The sequence below is a fragment of the Ambystoma mexicanum genome, chromosome 2p, assembly GCF_040938575.1.
Source record: "Ambystoma mexicanum isolate Mex_15411 chromosome 2p, UKY_AmexF1_1, whole genome shotgun sequence".
Classification (NCBI taxonomy): Eukaryota; Metazoa; Chordata; class Amphibia; order Caudata; family Ambystomatidae; genus Ambystoma; species Ambystoma mexicanum.
The window spans coordinates 959,173,740-959,196,018 of record NC_090923.1 but is presented as its reverse complement, the minus strand read 5'-3'; the positions used below and the strand labels follow the sequence as shown (position 1 = coordinate 959,196,018).

The following is a 22,279-nucleotide window of genomic DNA, read 5'->3' as shown; positions in this document are numbered from 1 at the left end:
TCAGTGGCATCCGCAATTGGTGAAAAAACACTTCCAATTATGGTGTTGGATCCAGAATAGTGAAAAAAGAACGTCCCTAAAAAATGCTCTTCCGCGAGAACTCACAATGAACAGACTAAACTTCCAACCAAAATACCTTTTAAAATGTCCATCTCAAAATCATTGAGACCAATTTTTACGGCTGCGGCTAAACGCCCTACAGACAAAGGAGATGAGATGGATAAGAAAAGACCCTGATTTAAAAAACAATTTGTGTAAACATTTTGAAAAAACTGTTGAATCACTCTACCATCTGATCACAAAATGTGAAGCAATTTCAAATCAGATGAATCTTCATCTAGGATTTGGTGGTTGCGTGTGACTTCAGGCCATAATATGAAAATAACTAAAAGAGTCTACCAAATAACTCGAGTTGGATTGCTTGGGCTTTTGAAAGTTTAAAGTGGTTGCATAGATATTTTATGATAAATGTTTGTGATAAAAGTTTGTATAAACTAAAATTCACAATAAAAAAATATATATCTTTTTTTTCTCTCTTCTGTCTTCACAGTCCAGCTCCTCCCTCTATACACTCTTTCTTCCCCGTCTTATCTATCCCTTTCCTTCTGCCTGCTCTCCTGATTTTGTCTGCTTACCTCAAAATCACATTCCTCCCAGCACTATCCCTGCCTCTTTTCTCCTCTACCCTCCTGCCTCTGCTCTATTCCACCTTCCGGCCTCTCTCTCATATACACATGCATGCTCATTCTCTCACACTCCTACTCTCAACCTCCTCTTTCTATCCATCCAGAATGGCCCTCAATCCCTCTCACTCGTACCCAGTTGCCACCAAATCATAAATCCCAAAACCCAAACCTCTCTCTGTCCAAATGCTCAAAGTCTCCTTCAAGTCTTCCTCCACCTGCTACACCCTCCTCACTGGCCTCTTGTTCCTCCAGCTCAAGCATCCTCACCCAACACCTGTCACTGTCAATTTACTGCTCGCTTTCATAGCCCTCCCCTGCCTGCCTTGCAGTTTCCCTCTGCTCCCATTGGTAATCTAGTCCCTGTGCCAATTTCTGTCTGCTCTATCCTGTTGTGGGCCAGGACTTGCCCTGGCAGTATTTGTAACAACCGTTAACTGTGCCCCCTTTTCAGCCCCCATCTTTGCCATGCAGTCACTGTGGTATTTTTTTCTCCCCTTGCTCGGTAAGGGTTTGGGAGTGTTCCTAGGTCTTCTTTGACAGTCCCTTATTCATTACTGATCTTTTGCAGCTGCTCCATTGCTCCCCTGTAGCCAAGCTGTGGTTTGTGTGGTAAGTGTTGGGTCTTCCATTCCTCTCCTAAATGGAGATGCCTAGTCCATTTATATGTGTGGAATCGGTTCGTTCCTCCTGTTCCGGGCTGGGTCTTGTCCTTTGGGCCCAGGTGCCAAGGACAACTTGTGGTTTTTCTGCGAACGGTGTGGCTTAACAGAAACTAATATCCCTCCCAGGAGTCTGGTGCTTTCTGGTTGCTGTGGGCTCTCGAGAATCACCTGAAAGAGAGCAGAGAGATTAGGCCAGGACAGAGCCTGACTGGCATTGGGTCAGAGAAAGGGACAACAATGTGCATACATTGCTCCAGGCATACAAGGGAGCACCCGAGACAATGGTCCACCTCAACTAAACTCCCCATATCACCTATGGTGTTGCCCTGGTAGGACGCCTATCCCAGGTTTAGAGGGTTCTTCCCCCCCCCCCCCCCCTTGACAGGGTCATACTAATGACCCAGTCATAATATCTGCAGGGGAGTTGTTAGGGAAGTCAACCACTGGAATTACAAAATGAATTCATGTGATGCCTCAGAGAGGACTCCAGGAAGCTGTTGCTATGACGAGTAATACCAAAATCAACTCCTGCAAGGTGAAGCTCTGCTCTCCATTGACTAGGTGAGGCCATCGTAGTGCCACCCTCCCTTGAGTAAGTGGGAACAACCAGGTTATGGTATTGCACTGATTTGGATGTCTCCTTGAAGATCTTAGAAGTCATGGGCTGGTCCGAAGCCTCTCGAGTGTGGCTCTTTGCGGCACAACTTGCTGGGCAAACTCGTTTATGAACCCCTACTTTGGAGCTCTCCTGCTCTCCACCAGGTAGAGGTGCCCTGCTTGAGGTGAACTTCTCAGGTGTCCATTTTTGTTGCCTGCTGACCCTTGCTATGTTTCAGAGTGCTTTATTCACCTGCTGCATCATTGGGATCCTCCTTAGTCATGGGTGCTGCAACAGATGCTGTCAGGCCGAGCTGTCAAAAGGAACCTCCTTTACACCCATCCCCCCTACAACCCCAATGCCACAACCATTGGTGAGAACGGTTGTCCCCATTGACCATGACTTTCCTGGAGTGGTTGGTGTGGGTTCAAGGTGCAATGCTGCATACCATTCTTATGGTCTGCCTGTTCCTCATTGAATCCAGTACAGCGTCAAGTCCTTCCATGAAACTATCTTTGCCATTACCTTTGGTGGTAGAATCTGGCTATAGGAATCGCGTCTGCAGTCCACCTAGATATCTTGCATTGGTAGCTAGCCTTTTCCTCCAAAGGAAACCTGTAAATCTAATATTAAGTATAGCTGCAATCTAACCACACCTGTTATGAATTAAGCTCCATTGATTCCTATGGGAGAACTTTGGTGACTGTTTGAACCTTCCTCCTAAGGAGCCACAATTGATACCTTGGTAGAAACTCTAGTTGAACATCATTCTTAGGATAGGGTTTGACTGCTTAAGTTTATTTTCAAAGTGTTAGTGTACCATGTTATTTTATAAGATTCATGATCTACTCCTCTCCCCCCCACTGCAACTTGTTCCTGTGTATTATTTAATGTATCATTGCTCTTATCCCAATTGAACACCAATGTTGTGATGTGTATATGTGATTTGTTTTGTGTATCCTATAGTAGTTTTAGCGTAATTCATTTATGGTGTTCATAAATAACTATATTTTTGTTACCTGTCTGGACAACATTTTGTCAGACAACCCCTTGTGCATGTTAACCGTACTTTACGCCAAGCTCCTGGTTGGCATAATCTAAGCTTTGATTCAAAGTCACTCTGCCAGTAAGAGTTCTTTAGTCTTTGTTTTAAACCTTGCATGTCCACTAAAGAAGACTTCCCTGCGGGCCACATCAGTAGTGGTCCTGAACAGCCCCCCTGATTCTTTTTCTTGAAAGATTGGATCACAACAATGCAGGAATGTACTTAATGAGATCATGTATGTTTCAGGAATGGGGTAGCACAGGCCAGTCTGTGAAAGCAATGCTCTTAAATTCTGCATAGATGTGTGATGAGGGGCAGGTGAGACATACCTTCATAACTGAGCTGCTCTTTCACTAACTCACAATTTTATTTTTAGGAGTTTCTGGTGGCCTTGAGACTGGAAGGAGCAACAATGAGACATCACATGGCCTTGACCAATCAGAGCTGGTACACACAGGTAAGAATTGCATGATCCCATCCAATCTGAGCAGGTACTCCTAAGCAAGCGTCACGTAAATATGGTGCATGCATCACATGGCTGCAAACAGTTACAGCTGACACACAGGACCCATCACATGATTCTGATCTGTCAGAACCGCTAAATATATGGCATCGCGTAGTATTTACCAGTGAGAGGCACTACCCACAGAGAAGCATTACATGGCCACAATAATTAGCGCTTGGTAGTGCTACAGCTGGTGAATCAACAGATCTCTCAATACCCAGAAAGAATTGTTCACAGAGGTTTACTTAACAAAATGAAATGCAAAGGATTTAGGGTAGACTAAACTCAAAGGTGTACAACGCTTAAAGCAAACCAGAAACTTGATTGAGGACTGTAGTCCATCATTCCATCCCTGCCTTTAGTTTGTCTGTCACCTGGCTACCAAAAAAGTTACTCACAGTTTTTGGGGTTTTAAATGCTGTGGCACTCCTCTCTTGGCTTGTCTGAGGGGGTTGTTAGTTTGTTGATCTTAGCGAGATGTTACTTTCCTTTGTCGGTATTCTCCCCCAGTCAGGGCACATGGTGCCTCTAGGTCAAAGGTCAATGTTCCAAGATTGTAAGAGATGGGTTTAGACCTCTCTGGGCCTGGTTATGACAAGACTCCGGTGCTCTGGTTCCCTGTGCAGACTGTCACACTCTCCGCCCGCAGTGGGGGTAGTAGGCGCTGTGCCATTCTGTCCCCCTTCTGGCCTCCTTGGCTCTTGCTTTACTCTGTTGTACCTCCTCCTGCTTCCTTGTCAAGGCCCTGCAACAATTGAGCACTCTTCATCATTCTACCTGGCTTCGTTTCCCAGCTGGGTCTTTCCTCCTTTTTCCTTTTTTGTCATCGTCTTCCTCCTTTCCAAATGGTTGCTCACTTTCACACACTTTCCTCTTGCTTCCTTTGCTCTTTCTTATTCTTCAATACATAACTGCTAACCTCATCCCGTCGTGCTCGCTCTGTTCTCTCCTCCTTCTGCTCCATCAACTTTTCTCTGACCTCAATTTATCTTACAAGGTCTCTTTTCCCCTCATCTGCTCCAGAAACCTTCTACTCGCCCCAGATATTTCCAGCCTCCTCTATGGTAATTATTCACCTAATTCTCCCTTATCCTCTCTGTATTGCCTCACCACTTCAGCAGTTTCTCTTCTCCTATCCCTCCTCCTTGCACTCCACTACTTCTTCCTCACCTCCCTAAATGCCCACCTCCTCCCCTCTCTAACTTCTTCCACAAACACCCACCTCCAGTGTTCGACACTTGAACTTTTGATATGTTTGTGTGGCCTGCAACACACTCAGCTCTATCTTTTCCCTCTGCTGAGTTCATCTTCATTATCTGAAAGGTGAAGTCACCACTTCAAGTCTACATACCCTTAGGAACTCTGGTACCATTTCCCATCCAATCCTCTACTCCCAGAATTGATCAAGTTTCTAGCTACAAATGCTAGTCATTTTGCCAGGGGGCCTGGGCACCAACAAGACCCACTGCACTTGGTGAAGCTGACAGAGGTTCCTCTCTGGGCCACACCAACACTTCTACAGACTTGGCCTAGCTCCAGCAGACATTGCTCCGATTTGGCACCATGGTACTCCACCTTTGGGGCTGGACCTCTAAGCATTAGCTCCCCTTGCCCCAGCTCCATTAACACTGGTACCTTGCATGAGTATCCCCCGCTTCCAGTGGGTGTTCCTCATTGAGATGGAGACACTGGGGTGGTCTGCGCCCTCTAGGCCGAAGGTTAAATTCAAACTGACCCTTGGATAAGAGTCCCCCACGGGAGATCTTGCTTTCTATCAACCCTGTGGTGGAGGCCCAAATGTTGGAAGCCTGGTAGTAACTGTTTTTGGTCACAAGAGTAGACTGAGAACTTACAAAGAAGCATTGTCCGGCTACCTCGGATCTGGCATTTCTCTCCACCTATGTGTTCCCAGAAGGTTTTGTGGTACACGCTTTGATAGAAAACCTTCAAACCTCCTCTTTCTCCTTGCTGCCCTCAGACAGGGAAAACAAGAGACTGCACACCTGGGAACTCAAGCTATTCATGTCTTTCACCCTGTTCTGAGAGCCACACATGCGTTTCGCGCACTGGTCAACCACTCCTTTGTACTCTGGAAAGGTATCTCCGTAGCAGCAGAGAAACTCTCTGCCAAGGAGATGTAGTGCTTCAACGTCTTGGTGAGGAACGGCAAAGAGGCAGATCGGCAGACTTTGCAACTTGGCCATGACATGGCTGATTCTGTGGCACATGCCATGGGAACGTGGTCGGACTTGAGGAAACACTCTTGGATGAGAACCTCAGTTTTCACCCCGGATGTCTAGGCAACGCTGCTGGAAATGCCCTTTGGGGGGGCTTAAGCGGATAAGTCCCTCCAGAAATTTAGGGCAACAAAAGCCATAGTCAAATCCCTAGGCTTGGTTGTTCAGTAGCCTTCCATCTAAGCCCTGAGAGGTTGAGGGTTTCTATCCTTCCTATCCTTTGCCCACCTTGGTAGCAGTCAGGTGGTGAGGAAGAACAAGTTCAGGATTGTGACGCTGAAGGAAATTCTCCAGGCTCTACAGCTCCAGGACTGGTTTGTGTCGCTGGATTTTCAGGAGGCTTATTTTCTTGTGCTGATCCATCGAAAGCACAAGTGGTCCCTGAGATTTGTTAACGGGGACATCAGTTCAAAGTGCTCCCTTTTGGCTGCAACTCAGCACCCATGGGTTTCACCAAGCTGATTGCAGTGGTGATGGCGCACCTCAAGAGATCCGGCATTCACTTACCTGGATGACTGGAAGTTCTCCAGAGCAGATATCAACACAGCTCGAGGAAACCTGTTCCCTGCTTCACAGTTTTGGCTTCTTCCTGAACTTCCAGAAGTCCCATGTCACACCAATATAGACACTCCAATTCATAGGAGCAGTCCTGGCTTGTTCTCCCGAAGAGAGAGTCACCAGTGTCAAACAGGTGGTCTGGCTTTTCCAGAAAAACAGCTTACCAGCGGCTTTCTTCCCTTCTCGTAGTAGACCTCATGGCCTCCTGCATTTTAATGGTGCCGGACGACCGTCTAAGAATGTGATCCCTTCAGTGGCTTTTGAGAGATCAATGGTCTCAGCATTTAGACAACATGAAGGACTGTCTTAAGGTGTCAAAGTCGGTGGCCAACGACCTCTCATGGTGGGCCAGCAGGGAGAGCCTGATGGTGGGGGAACCCTTTTGGCCACCATGGCCCCAGCCTCAGGTGATCACGGAGGTGTCCCTGAAGGGCTGGGGCACTCGCTGCATGACCTGCAAGTGATCAGCCTTTGGTCTCCAGTGCAACACTGTTCGCACATCAACAGACTGGAGTTTGCCAACAATCAGACTAAGCCTGATGGCTTTTGCGCCTTCCCTCATCGGAAACATGTCCTGATTCTGATGGACAACACAGTGGCCATGTATTACCTCAACAAGCAAATGGGTGTGCGCTCCCTGCCCCTATGCAGGGAGGATTTGGAGCTGTGATTCTTGTTGCTGGAGAACGGGATTGCTGCTCCTGTAGCCCACCTGGCATGTGCAGAGAATGGGCTGGTGGACGCTCTGAGCAGGCAGAGCACAGTATTGAACGATTGGGAAGTGTGCCAGGAAGTCCTGGAGGAGATCTTTATTCTGTGGGGTATCCCAACAGTAGATCTGTTTGCCATGAGGGCCAACGCAAAGTGCAGGCAGTTCTGCTCGACGGAATTCCCTGTGAGGGGTGCACTAAGGGACACATTCCTGGTGGAGTTGGTCTTTGACCTCCAGTACATGCTCCCACCAATACCCGTCATCTTGTGTATTCTCAGGAGGTTAAGTAGGTTCCTGGCCACCATGAACTTGATCGCCCAGCATTGGGTGAGGAGAATATGGTACTCTAATCCCTGGAAATGGCCATATGCCCACCTCTCTGGCTTCCTCAGAGGCCAGATCTCCTATTCCAGTCAGGCGGTCAGGTGCTGCGCCCGAACCCAGAGTCCCTAAACCTACATGCATGGCTCCTAAGAGGATGAGGTATGATGACTGGTGCATCTCAGAAGAGGTACTCGAGGTGCAACTGGCTGCCTGAAGACCTACTAGATGGTTGCATGCATGCCGGTGGAGAATGCTCGAGGCACGTTGTAGTGAGAGCAGGGTAGACCACATCTCATGGCCCACCAGCACAGTGCTGGAATTACTTCTATCTCTGGCCTCATCAGGTATTCAGATAGGCATGGTCAAAGGTTACTTGGTGGGTTTGTCTGTGTTCATGAGGTCTTTGATCAGGCATCCTTCTTTAGAATACCGATAATTACCCAATTTCTGAAGGGTCTTGTGAACAGGTTTCCGCATACACCATTTGTGGTTCCAGACTGTTATCTCAATTTGGTCCTGACCTTTCTTGCAGGCCTCCCTTTTTGCCTTTTTTCAAGGAAAATGCTTCACTTAGCCCGACCTAAATTCCTTCTAAAGGTGGTATCAGAGTTTTATGTTTCTCGAAGCATTGACCGGAGGTTTTGTACCCTCCACCTCACCCTTCCAGGGTGTTAAACGAAACTTCACGAGATCGTGGGTTACCTCTTCTTCCTGTAGACCGTGGAGTTGAGGTTGCCAGTATGTCGATGTATGATGGCCGATGAATGGGTAGCGCGAGAAATTAGCCCAATCCCCTCCTGACGATATAAGACAGGACGGCACTGAACCAACTCCCAACGCCACGGGTGGCACTTCTCAGAATTTGCGTGGCGTCGGGACAGTGTTTCCACTGGCTGAGAAGGCTTGATGAAGTCACCGAAGATAACAGGGCTGAACACAGGAACTTCCAAGAAGGCAGTAAGGCACAGGTACCGGCAGGACACAAGACAGGCAAAGGAGAACAGACTGCAAGGAAAAGCAGTACTGACAGGGGATACCTCACAACAACTAGGAACCCGGACAGGACCTCCCCTACCCTGAACCAGGAACTGGCAAAGGATCCCTAAACTAGGAACAGGCAAGGGGTCTGCAAAATAGGGAAGAAAGGGTAGGAGGGCCTGGAAGCAAGAAGGAAATAAGGAAATGAGGCAGGGCTAGGCAGGAAAAGGTAGAACAGGGAACAGGAGGGCTGGAAAACGAGTGCCAGGACTCCAGCAGCGCATACACAGTAACAACCGCGTTGAGACGCGTTGTCCCCGTGTATGCGGTGCCCTTTTATGGCTCGGGGTCAAAGCGAGGCTTGGAACGCATGTTCCGACACTGCGCATGCGCGGGACGTCGAATACTGACGATCCGCGCATGCGCAGATCCTCGCAAGATGGCGGCGTCCACGGCGCCCATCCGAACCGCGGGTCGGCGTGAGGAGAGACGCCACCGCGGGTACAGCCTCCATGAAGGAGGAGACCGCTGCGGCCGTGGACCAGGGACCCCAGGACAGGTAAGTGGCGCCCGCGAGCGAGCGCGCGGCGTGACACAGGGATGAGGAAAGGCTGCATAGGCTGAACCCAAAGCTCAGCTACTATGTGGCTAGAACGGCAGACTCTAAATGTGACTAACACATTTTTGTGGTCTCACAATCCAGGAAGGGCCTGGCAGTGTTTAAGCATTGTAAGGAACACATGGTGGCAACAGTAAAGACAGACACAAGTGATCACGGTTCAAGGGTGTTCATTAAACTGTATAAATGGGTGAGAAAAACACCTAATCTAAATCTAAGATGGAAGCAATCTACAACAATCAAATATTAATAAGGCAGTCCTAGTGAAGTCTTGTCAAATAAAAAGGGCCTATACTAAAAAAATAAACTATTGCCGATCCTTTCTGCTAAGTGTCATGGCCACAGGCCCCAGAACACAAAAACCACACCATCTAGTGAGGGGGCAATGGGTCACTTGACTCACTAATGTCCCTTTTGTGATCCATAAACTGCTAAAATACCTTTTGAAATGTACCAAGATTTATTGAATGGGGAATTGAAGAGAAAGATAAGGAAATCAGATGAAAATGCTGCATAAGTGAAAAGCGAATGATGTACAGTTATGAACACTGTGAGAACCTGTTTAGATGCATTTAATGAAAAAAGGGAAAGTTCATAATAAGCACTATTGAAAAGCAGAAAAGCAAGCGTGAAGGACAAGTTGCTGAACTTCAATGGACATTGGGAAATGCCAAGTGTAAAAACGATTTATACTACAGAATGTCAGAGTGACTTGAAGTTGTGGCAAACCAAGAGACTGCCATTGTGAAAGCTACCATGAAGGTAAATTACTGACAAAGGTTCAAGGAGAAAACCTGTGTTGGCCAAGGAAAACCAAGAGCATCACAAAGTGCCAAGGGTTATCGGTTACCTGGCCTATAATGGGTGGACTGTGTGGTCAGACAACTGCACCTAGACCGAGTAGCCCTATTGGAGGAAGAACCATAGAAAGCCATGATACAAATGCTAAGCTACATAACAATTGCTGAAGTTAAAGAAGGCATTTGTTTGAGCCATTTAAGAGCCTACAAGATTACAAAGTTGTACTGACTGCATTCTTACAAGTCAAGAGGATCACAGCAGTTCTAGTGGAGGAGCTGCTTGCTTGGTAAAGTGAACCCAAGACTTTGTGAACTGTGTTACTCTTGGGGAAGGAAGCCCTGAGACCTTTTGAAACCCTTTTGGAACTTGGGAAAGGTGCATCTGAAAACAAGCCAGAGCTAGAAGAAGCTCAGAACATTTACTTTGAACACTTTCTTTTGGTGCTGACATCCTTACACATTGTATAGATTTAGTTGTGAGGGCAAGATTAGGTTTTGGACACAGACTGGTTTTTGAGTTGAACTTGATGACACAGACTGGCCTCAGTTTCTTTAGGTATGGAGATCCCACCTTAGCTTAGGGCAAGTTAGGCATTAATCCATTCTGACAAATAAAGACCAATGAAGTATTTTATGAAGAAATGTGAATCTGTTGTCTGTGTCTTGCGTCATGATGCCTTCACACTGTCCCCAGGAGTGGAGTCTCCCCCTCACAGGGAAAGGCTCCCCTCTGGGGAGAAGTGACAAGATACTGTGAATAGTCACAGTAGGCAATATTGTATGTTACACTGTATTTAAACCACTACATTGTTAGCATAAGAGCTGCACTTGGCCGATAAAACATATATACCACTTGGTAAGCCTTACATGTCCTCTGTCAATTTTTCTGCAGTTGATGGATTTCCTGGATGTTCTGGATGATCCGATTTTGGGGTACATGCCACCTACTGTGATAACTGTGCTGCACACCCATCTCTTCAGCTGTGCAGTGGATTACAGGTATGTTTTCTTTTTAAAGAATTTAAAGAATTGTGTCCAGATATCTATAGAAAAGTCAATGGCAGATATTTGTTTGGGCTGCTGCCATTCTCTCTGTCCTACAGTCCCACCTCCTGTGACACTTGGTAGGGTTGGTAATGCCACAGAGTTAGTCACATAAAATGTGCAAAGAGACAAGGACTTTTAGAAAGCCAGTTCAATGCTGGGATGCAGAGAGAAAGTTATACCCAGCAGGATAAAGTAAGTTATGTTTCTGATTTGCACATTTTGGGACCTTATTTGCAGCCTTGTCTTCTGTTCTAGAGACTACATATCCAGTTCTCAGGTTTCCACATCTATAGAAATATAAAGACAGGCTATGGTCAGCTAGAGGCAATCTAACCAAACCACAGGTCTAAAGAGAAGGGGCAAAAGTCTAAAAGATGTGGATGTGTGAGGGAATTGGAAAAACATTCAAATCCTTAAAAGAACACAACACTGTAGAAGTAACAGAGTTCTCATAACTCCTGAGCATGTGTACATGACAAATCCCTTACTGCATTTGAGGTGACAATATGCAATGTGAAGGGTGTAAGATGGTGGGTCATAACATAATATTTGCACATGTTTATTCCCATAAATGTACATTTGTGACTTTGCCACTTCTTTGGGAAGGTAGTTTTGGAAAGAAGGATAATTGAAATCAGAAAGCCCTGGGATGGTTATATAGTAGCGTGAGGTTTAACGTCTGCTAGTAAATCTGTAGAACAAGTTGAGGTAGTTATTATTTTTATATATTGCATAATGATTGTTCTTGAAGGTTGGAGAGAGAGAAAATAGTCATGGGATGTCCTGCATAAACTGACACAGTGGCTTGGAACACCAGACGCTGGTGGTGCTTGACTGGGGGATTGTGATACATTTCAGACAGTATTCCGAACCTACTGACACTACTAGTCATGTTGAGGCAACATGCAAATCACATGTCCCCTGTTAATTTAAAGTGTTATATTGCTGGGAAACAACACATAAATAGGCATTGCTGCTTTTTTAAATCCATGCCAAAAACTGAGCTGTTTGGAAATAATCTGTTGTATAGCCAAGAATAAACAATTCAAAAATTCACATTTGATTGATTTTAATGAGCCCCTTTTTGGGATGATATCATGCAGTGTGCCAGGCAGCATTATCCATCATTTGTCAGAATGGCATTATCGGTTTTTTGGAGGTATTGGGTTTCACCCTTTTTAGTTACTTTTCTCAGGTGATGGGGAAACGTGAGTGTGCAGAGTCCAAGCCTGTTCCAGACATTTATCTATATATCTAAAATTCTAACAATGTATTATTTTTGCCAACAAATATCCCTGATCGAATACCCACACCGGCACGCTCCCACCCCAAAATTTGGTGCAAGGCACAGCTGTTTTTAATCTGAATAGTCTGTTTTATTTAAAACTAGTAAAAGCACCTGTTCTCAGAACAGGTTCTGTAGACAGACATAACACCCTCATCAATTGTTGAAAATCAATGATCCTTTAAGTCACTGTTCTGATTCGCTTCTCCCTTGATCTGCTTTGCACCCTGAAGGTAAACTGCCCATAGAATGGGCACGTGTGGCTGGCTGACATACCCCGAAACAGACGTTCGGGTTGGAGGGAGGCGAGAGATGCTACGCTGCTCCAAACAGGGACCATCTGTGTCACCTCACCCTGGCGTGGTGCCGTTTTTACGGTGCAAATATCTCGGAAACCGTGCATCCTAGGGCCTTCAAACCAGGTTTTTGAGGTCCCTCTGGTTTTGTTCCTCGTGTCGGGAACGGTCCTTCTACGACCACATTGATGATTCACCGATTTCAGGCAACCATCTCATGTGTGAAGGTGCTGGAATCCGGGGAAAGGGGTAGGGTGTCCACATGCCATGTAGCCAGTCATGTCTCGAGGGTTCTAACCGGTAGCTATGCAACATTTGGTGCAGATTGCTGAAACAGTGTGGAATTGTATAAGGAACACCGGTTTGCCAAGTACATACCCACAAACAAATGTTTACTTGTGCTGAAATCCAGGGTAAGGGGTAGGGAGTCCACATGTAATGTAGCCAGTAATGTCCAGAGGATCCAAACAGGTAACTATGCAACATTTGGTGCAGATAGGTGAAACAGTGTGGAATTGCCACAAACTTAGCCACCCACAAATGTTCACTTTTATAAATCTAGATAATCATGAAATGAAAGGTGGTCTCCTCCCTATCAATGCTGGGAAGTGACCCACAATATTCCACATAAATATAGACAGTTTAGCCCCAAAAAGCACCTTAACCTACCTGCTATTGGCTCGCTTAGGTTTACATTCACAATACACATAGATTATCCATGTGCACAGTCTTAGTCTTTAATGAGTCCAAACATCCGATGCACACTGAATTCCCCTCCCGTGTCCCGTATCGGATGCTGTACTTTCCTTTGGCTCGGAGCCGTGAGGCATCTCCGAACGAGTAGATGAAGTCGGGGAATAGTAACACCATGGGATCACCGTCACCGCCCGGGCGAACCATAGTAATGCTTTTGCATAGTCACAGCCACCCACTCTGCCACCAGCCTGCCGTTCCCTCTTCTGCTGTACGCTGCTTCAACTGCCGCACCCTGCCTGCGCTCGTAGAAGTCAAAGCAATCCGCACAGAGCACAGGCAGGTGTGGGCCTCTTCAAGCCCCGGTGGCATGTGCTGAGCGCACATTGACGCCAGGCAACAGGGGAAATGCAGTTTTCCCTCTTTGTGGCGTGCCGCAGCCTGTCAGCCTTTACACCATTCTTAGAATAAACTTTAAAACAACACAGTTCACTTTTTTCCCTGAAACCATAGACAAGTGTTAGCATCAGAGCAAAGTAGTGACGTCCATTAGCACTCTCGGCGAGGAGCCAGCCAATCGGGGAGCTCGGAATGTGGGCTGACACTGCTAGTGTAAGCCTGTGCTCCAAGCCGCCTGATGGTCGGTTTCCCCGACCGCCATCTTCTCCCCACCAACAGTTTTTTTCCCCCTTCTTCCCCCCCGCTCCCCATTCCACGTAGCTGATTGCGACGGTGGGTCCCCTCTGCTGCAGCTCCTGTCCGAGTGTGGCCGCCATGGAAATGAAGGGGCTCCATACAAAGCCCATAGAAAGCCCCGCCTTCCAATTCCATGGCGGCCATGTTGGTATAGTATTTTCTCTCTGTGAATGGGACGCTGTGAGGCATTGTTTTCCCTGAGAGAAAATACTTTCCATTTTCTTTTTTTTTTTTTTACACTACCCTGGTACTAATGGCAATATGCCCCTTAGTGGCGGGCCCACACTGTAGGTAACAGACCGCCACCCTCGTTAACGGAGTGTGGGCCTGCCACCTCGGGGCATTTCGCCTCGATATAACTTATTTTAGGACTGATTCAACTCTAAAATGTCAGACACTATTGCTTTCTAGCTTCGACATATATACAATGATGTTTGTTAGAGTTAACTTGGTTATACTTCCAAAAGCTTGGGTGGCGGCTAGCAGCTTTTATATTGGGAGCAAAATGTATTAAAGGATCAAACAAGAAAAAGAATAGAACATTTAAATAGAAGAGAAATAAACAACTTTGTTTTAATTAGAACCCTTCTATTTCGAATGGATTGTGTCCTCCCACGTATTCCTCATCTTATGATAATTCGTTATCTCCAGCTTTGCTGCTTCGGAAAAAATAATTCTCGGCAGAGGGCGCTGTGCTCGAGGTCGTGGCGTCGATTGTCCCTCGACGGTCTCCATACCGTGTCGACGTCACTGATGGTATAAGTAGCTCGAGCCGCGCCCGTTGCTCCAGTTCCGTTTTTCCGATCGCTTTGCTATCGTGAACGGCGCGCTCTGAGATTTTCTTCGTGAAAATGTCATCTTCTTCGACTCCTTCGACACCCAAGACTGGGTTCAAGAAGTGTATCGATTGTGGATCGAAAATGTCGATCACTGATCCTCACTGAGTTTGTCTCTGGTGTCTCGGTTCTAGTCACCGAACCGACGACTGTGGTTCTCCAGCATGGGGTCTGGCATGGATTCACATGCTCATGAATATTCCCCGTCGTCAGGCTGGGAATCCTCGGTAAAGAAAAAACCAGTATCAGTTTCGTTTCTGATCTGTCTTTCGTAGTAATAACCAATCACTGGTCTCTGCGTCATACTGACCACAGCCAATGACTGCCCTCTACCTAAGCACCGCCTCTGGCAGCCATCTTCAGATTTTTACCGCACGTTCATGTGTTGGGATCCTCGTGCTATTGCTCTCGAGCGTTAGTGCTATTTTTTCGCGCTTTTTACAAAAAACTTCGATTCTTTCGGTCAAAAGAGCCTCAAGCTCCACCGATCCTACATCCGATCAACGGGGACCCGTGTCGGATTCATCTGTGCCCCTCAAGGGTGAAGATTTCGTCGAGCTACACTTCGGAGGACTCCAGAAGCTTCTCAGGCCCTGTCTCGGAGATGGCCCAGGAGAAGGGAAGCTCGACGCCCGGAAAGCTGTTCAGGGTCTGCCCTGGATGCCAGCTGCAGAACGTCTTCAAGGAGGACGAACACTCTTTCTGCCTTTACTGCCTTCATGAGGACAAGACGCACGTGGAGAAGGACTGTGCGTTTTGCGGCAACATGTCGGAACGGACCATGAAGGACCGCCATCAACGTCTCGCCAACTGGCTGGAGGGTAAGAGCCCGTCTGGCGAGAAGAAGAAGAAATCCGAGCGGTCTTCTAAGACCTTTGAGGGCGCCCCGGCGACGGGGGCCCAACATAAGGCCAAGCACCGCGAGTCCGCTGGCACCGGGAGCGCCGAACGGTCGGGCTCTACGGGCGCCAGGCAGGGCGCACCCTCCCCGGCACCATCAACCACGAGCCAACGCTCTGGGTCGGGTAAGAGGAAGGCCGAGCACCCGGCGAAGCTCCTGGAGAGGCCCCGGTCGAGCTCTAAGGCAGAGGAGGAGCGTGGCAGTGCCCCCTCCCTCAAGGATAAGGCGGTGAGCGCACCTAAGGTGGTGAAGGCCTTGATCCATCCGACCAAGCCCTCTATCGAAACGGTCGCGGCGGCCCTGGCTCAGCCTGTGGTGGCTGCACCAGTGGTGGCGACCTCAGGGCCCAGAATCTCCCTGCCTCCTCGGAGGGAGTCTTCCTTTGTGCCCATCGATAGGACCCCCGTGAAACCCTCCGTGGGGAAGAAGAAGGGGGGGCAGGGCGTCGTCGTAGAGTCGGCCTCAACCTCAGAAGAGGAGCTGATCGAGGTCTTAAGCCACGGCCTAGGCGTGGAAGAAGGCCAGCCCGTCGGAATGGACCCCGACGCAGGTGACGACGACGACATCGTCGAGGATACCGACGGGGCCCCTGCTCGCCCGTCGGATTCCCCTCTGCCAGCGCCGCAAGACAACTCGGCGGCCATTTTGTTGGCCATACAGTCCTTATGCTCCGAGATAAGGACGAGGCTACCGTTACCGACGGAGGAACCTCTCCCGTCGGGGGATCCAGAACCGGGACCTTCTGGTGTTCCCCCTACCAAGAAAAGAAGGATCCATCCACCACCTCCTTTTCAACCGTCGCGCCCCTTCCAGCCCTCCTCCCCGTCCACCCGAGGGGATGATACGGGGACTGACACGGCAGCGACGGGTACGGACGACGAGGCATACGACGAGGATTTTCCGTCGTCGCCTCCCACCAGGGCCTCTCCGCCCGACGAGATCGGATCTTTCCACTCCATGATCTCCAGGGCTTCCGAGCTTTTCCAACTCTGCCCTGAGGAGAAGAAAAAGGAAGGCTTCCTTTATCAGCGGCGCGAGGCCAAGAGGAAGACGGTCCTTGCAGTGCCTCTGTTGGACGACATTTGGGATGAGGGCCTTTCCCTCCTCAAGAACCCTTCCACGACGCCAGCTAGAAGAGACCGGTACGAGAAAAAGTACCGGGTCCCGGACACGGCCCCCCTATGCCTCCGGGCGCAGCCTACCCCGGACTCCGTCGTCTCCGCGGCAGCCAGGAAGAAAGCGGGGGGGGGTGCGGCCTCCACATCGACTTCCCCGCCGGACGGCGAGGGAAAGAAATTGGATACTATGGGGCGTAGAGTCATCTCGTCGGCAGCGACGACGATTAAAGCGGCCAACGCCTTGGCTATCGTGGCCCGCTACGACAGGGAGCTCTGGTACAAGATGGCTCCCCTGCTGGATTTTCTGCCGGACGACAAGAGGGCGGAGGCCCTTGAGATCCTGCAGGAAGGTGAGGTGGCCTCGGACCACGCCATCACCGTGGCGACGGACATCGCCGACACTGGATTCCGCCAGCTGGGCAACGGTGTTTGCCTTCGACGTCGTGGATGGCTCAAAGCTACGGACTTCCGGCAGGACGTCCAGACCAGAGTCCTGGACATGCCCTTCGACGGGAACAACCTGTTTGGGAAGACAGTGGACGATTCCCTTCAGGCCATCAAGGCGGATACTGAGACGGCCTGGGCCCTTGGAGTCCTGCAACGACGGACGCCCTTTCGGAGCGGCGGAGGCAAGGGCGCCTCCAAAGGTTCCGGCGGCGGTTTCGCTTCCTACCGTCAAGCGGCCCGCTCGTCGTCGCAAGAGGCCTACAGAGGACGAGGCAAGTCTAGCGGACCCCGCCGTCGTCGCCAAGGAGGTCAAGGCGGCAAGGCCGCGTCCAAGCAGGATTGAACCGGCCTTGGGGTCGGGCCCCCACCGAAGCACCCCGGTGGGAGGCCGGCTGGCGGGCTTCGTCAGCGTGTGGGAGTCCATCTCCACCGACCGTTGGGTGCTGGACGCCCTGGCCCGGGGCCACGCGCTCGAGTTTCAAAGAAGGTGCCCGCGCGTCCCCCCCGTGGCCAGGAAGGAACTTCACGTCCCTCAACTTCTCCTGGAGGTAAAGGCGATGCTCAGAAAGGGCACCATCGAACTCGTCCCAAAGAGGCTTCGGGGCTCCGGAGTCTACTCGAGATACTTCCTCGTGAAGAAGAAGACGGGAGGATGGCGCCAGGCGCAGAAGTTCCGGATGGTCACCCTCCAGCACGTCCTGGGTCAGCTGGAGGAAGGAGACTTCCTATCGTCGTTGGATTTGGAGGATGCCTACTTCCACATTCCCATCCTAAAGGGGCACCGCAAATTCCTCAGATTCGTGGTCCAAGGGCGTCATTACCAGTTCAAAGCCCTTCCCTTCGGACTACGGTCGGCACCCAGGGTATTCACCAAGTGCCTTGCACCGGTGGCGGCGCAGCTGCGCCGCGAGGGGATCCACGTCTACCCCTACCTGGACGACTGGCTCATCCGCGCCAAGACGAGGGAGCTCGCCGTGGTCCACACGGCAAGGACCGTCCAACTCCTCACGGACCTGGGATTCTCCGTGAACTACGCCAAATCCCACCTGGTGCCCGCGCAAGTCGCACTGTTTCTGGGAGCGAGGCTCGACACAGTGTCCCTTCTGGCCTCCCCGTCGGAGGAGAGGACCAGGACCATCTTGGGCAAGGTGCAACGGATGTTGGTGGCCGACGTGGCCAAAGTGAGGTCCATCAAGTCCCTCCTCGGGATGATGTCTTCCTGCATCTACCTCATTCCCATGTGCAGGCTCCGGATGCGCCCGTTGCAAGAATTCCTGGATGCGCGCTGGATCCAGACGACGGGCAGCTTCGAGGAAAGGATCAAGCTCGACGAGAGTTTCCGACGAGCGATACGGTGGTGGGGCACCCGCGCGCATCTGACGGCGGGCATGGACTTCCAGACCCCAGCCCACCAGGAGACTGTGACCACGGATGCCTCCCTGGAAGGGTGGGGAGCGCACACCGAAAATCTGCACGCAAGGGGACTCTGGCTCCCGACGGAGAAGTCCCTACATATCAACGTCCTGGAGCTCCGTGCAGTGTTTTGGGCCCTCAGGTCCTTCCTTCCGTCCCTCAAGGGCAAGGTGGTGAGGATCTTCACCGACAACACCACCACCATGTTTTACATCAGGAAACAGGGCGGAACCAGGTCCCCAGCGCTGTCCAAGGAGGCGCAGGACCTGTGGCATTGGGCCGTCGCCCAAGGGATTTTTCTGGTGCCGTTTCATCTGGCAGAGATAAAAAACACCATCGCCGACTCACTCAGCAGGGAGCTGCGCTCGTGCCACGAGTGGGAACTACGGCAGGATCTGGTGGATCGCCTCTTCCGACGGTGGGGCACACCCCAGATCGACCTGTTCGCGACGGCGACGAACACCAAGTGCCGGAGGTTCGCCAGTAGGTTTCCCCAGACGAGGAGCATGGGCGATGCTTTCTCGTTCCCCTGGGAGGGCCTGTTCCTCTACGCGTTCCCTCCCTTGCCTCTGCTAATCCGGCTCGTCAACCAGCTCAAGAGGTCACGGTGCAGGATGATCCTCGTCGCACCTGCGTGGCCGAGGCAGATATGGTTCCCGGACCTTCTGGACTTGTCAGCGTCCCCGCCGATCAAGCTGCCGGCGGACGCGGATCTACTCTCCAGGGAAGGAGGCGCCATCCTCCACCACGACCCGAAGTCGCTGAACTTGCAGGCCTGGCTCCTGCAGCACTAGAGTTTGGAGGATACGACATACCGGCCGATTGCAGAGAGGTTCTTGCAAAGGCCAGGGCGTCCTCGACTCTTAAATGCTACGGACACAAATGGAAGAGGTTCTCTGTCTGGTGCCACGCACAGAAGATTAACCCTCTACGGATTACGGCTCCCCAAGTACTGCCGTACCTGCTGACGCTGGCCAAAGCTGGTCTGGCACATGCGTCCATCAAGATTCATCTTGCTGCGATCTCCCGATACACCAGAACCACGGGCCGGACGTCCTTGTGGTCTCATCGTCTGGTGAAAGAGTTCATGAAGGGACTGTTCAGATCGTTCCCGCCGGTGAAGGCTCCGGCCCCGGCGTGGGAGCTCAACGTGGTGCTGACCAAGCTCATGGGACCTCCGTTCGAGCCTCTGCACTCGGCCCCGTTGAAGTTTCTATCGTGGAAAACAGCTTTTCTTGTGGCCATCACCTCCGCACGACGAGTGGGAGAGATCCAGGCCCTTTCCTGCAAGGCCCCGTACTTGACTTTCCACGACACGAGGGTAGTGCTCAGGACGCACCCCTCCTTCATGCCCAAGGTACCGTCGGACTTCCATCTCAACGAACCCTTGGTGTTACCTGTGTTCTTCCCGTCGCCTTCGTCGCCGGCTGAGAGGACTTTGCACTCGCTGGATGTAGCTAGAGCGCTGAAGTTCTACGTGGACCGCACGAAGGGTTTTCGGAAGACGTCACAACTCTTTGTGAACTTTGGACCTGTCAATCAGGGGAAGGCTCTCTCGAAGGCTTCCATCTCCAGATGGCTCTCCGGCTGTATCATGTGCTGTCACCGGTTGGCAAACCGACCGCTGCCTGGCCGTCCGAGAGCCCATTCCACCAGAGCGATCGCAGCTACCACGGCGTTCCTATCTGGTGTGCCCCTGCTGGACATATGCAGGGCTGCTACGTGGAGGTCGACGCACACCTTCACGAAATTCTACTGCGTCGACCGGGATTCCAGGGAGGAGTCCAGGGTCGGCCAAGCAGTGCTGCGCAACCTGTTCGCCTGAGGTGAGCCTGGTGAGGAGGTAAGATGCTTAATGTTGAGTTGATGTGATGCTTAATGTTGAGCCTTTGCCACCTCCCGTGGTTGTGCATGTGTGTACTGCTATGTATTCTTTATTCATGAGCATGTGAATCCATGCCAGACCCCATGCTGGAGAAGGAACAAGTTACTTACCTGTAACTGTTGTTCTCCAGCATGGGTCTGGCATGGATTCACATGCGAACCCTCCCGCCTACCCCTCTGCGGCTCTTCACTTGGTCATACTGCCACTTCACGTGCTTCCAAATCTGAAGATGGCTGCCAGAGGCGGTGCTTAGGTAGAGGGCAGTCATTGGCTGTGGTCAGTATGACGCAGAGACCAGTGATTGGTTATTACTACGAAAGACAGATCAGAAACGAAACTGATACTGGTTTTTTCTTTACCGAGGATTCCCAGCCTGACGACGGGGAATATTCATGAGCATGTGAATCCATGCCAGACCCATGCTGGAGAACAACAGTTACAGGTAAGTAATTTGTTCCTTCCTGTCAGTCCATGACCGAGAAGGCCCTTCGTGAGAGGAGAGGTAAACTGTCGGTGGGGAGGGAAGCCTCTAAGAAGGCTGTGTCAAAAAGCATAAGAAAGCGACCGATTCGAAAGAATCGGATCGACATAGACACTCCAAGAGATCTCGATCTAGGAGTAGATCGAGACACTCTTCTTCCTCGTCAAAAAAACTGAAGAGGAGACCTAGATCTCCCTCATCGTCATCATCTTCTGAGTCGACTGAAGAAATTCGATGTCTGACAAAATCGGATTCCCCCAGAAAATGGGAGGAATTCCATAAAAAGATGATGGAGGTTTTCGAGAATGCGGCCCCGACCCCCTCGAAAGAACCTCGGAAGAGCCATTCCTCTAAGGTCGCTCCATTGGACGACAGAGAAGTCGTGAACTACCTTGGTAAAAGCCAGTAGTATCGAAGATACTCGAGTCGACGCCAAGTCGTCGAAGGCTCCTCGTGAGTCGAGCACATCTCCGGTGCCTCATTAAAAAGCTCAAGTCATCGAAGGCTTCGACGGCTTCATCGACGCCATCAGCGTCGACTGCTTCAGCATCGAAGCCAAGAGCGTTTTTGACACCTGTATCGAAGTCTTCTTCGAAGTTCCCGTCGACAACCTCGAAGGATTTTTCTATTCCTTCGAAGGAAATTGTTGAGGAAGAAAGGAGATTTACTCCGTTGCCCAGAACAGACTTTTTTAAAGCTATGTCCTCAATTTATGAGGAATCTGACTCGGAGGAAGACGAAGTCACTCCCTTTGGAGTTTCATATGGCACAAGACAAGTTCCTGAGGAACTCATTGATCAGGAATCTAGAATGAGAGACCTGAGTGATACTCTACACTCTGCTAGTGGAATTGACACCTCCCCAGAGTTAGAATTTGCCAAACCTGACCCTGCAGAACATGCACACTCAGGGTACAGAGGTCTTATGAACAGGGTAGTAGAATACATGGGTTGGGGTAACACTTCACCCGTGTTTGAACAGGACGACATGACAGATATAATTGTCAAAGGTCCCCAAAAAGACCCAGTTCTCCCCTTTCATAGGGCTGTTCAGAGAACAGTAGAAAAAAATTGGGAAAATCCTGATAGCATTGCTGCTACAAATAGTAATTTCCCAAAGAAATACAGACCAGCTGGTACGGATCCTGAATATTTAAACAGGCATCCAACTCCAGAAAGTCTGGTTATTCAGGCTCCATCCACAGCAAAACAAACTGCATATCCCAGTATCCCTCCTTATAGAGAGGACACGAAAGTTGATGCCTGGGCCCGTAAAGTTTTCACTTCAGGTAGCATGGCCCTGAAATCGACAAATGTCACCTGTACCCTGGCCAGGTTTACCCGTACCCTGTGGGACTGTATTTCGGCGGCAGCTGAGCATATTCCGGAAGGCGAGGAAAGGGAAGGCTTCCTGAATATATTCAAAGACGGAAAGGAGGCAATGGGGGAATGTCTCCA

General features: G+C 50.2%; 1 protein-coding gene across 1 annotated transcript in view; it reads left to right on the top strand.

Moving 5' to 3' along the window:
- Positions 1 to 22,279, top strand: part of ATG2A (autophagy related 2A) — a 2,105,371-nt gene that overhangs the window by 1,181,511 nt on the left and 901,581 nt on the right. The window contains exons 23-24 of the mRNA XM_069644746.1: positions 3,368 to 3,448; positions 10,617 to 10,723. Of these exons, the coding sequence (XP_069500847.1) occupies positions 3,368 to 3,448; positions 10,617 to 10,723 (188 nt within the window). The remainder of the gene's footprint in view (positions 1 to 3,367; positions 3,449 to 10,616; positions 10,724 to 22,279) is intronic.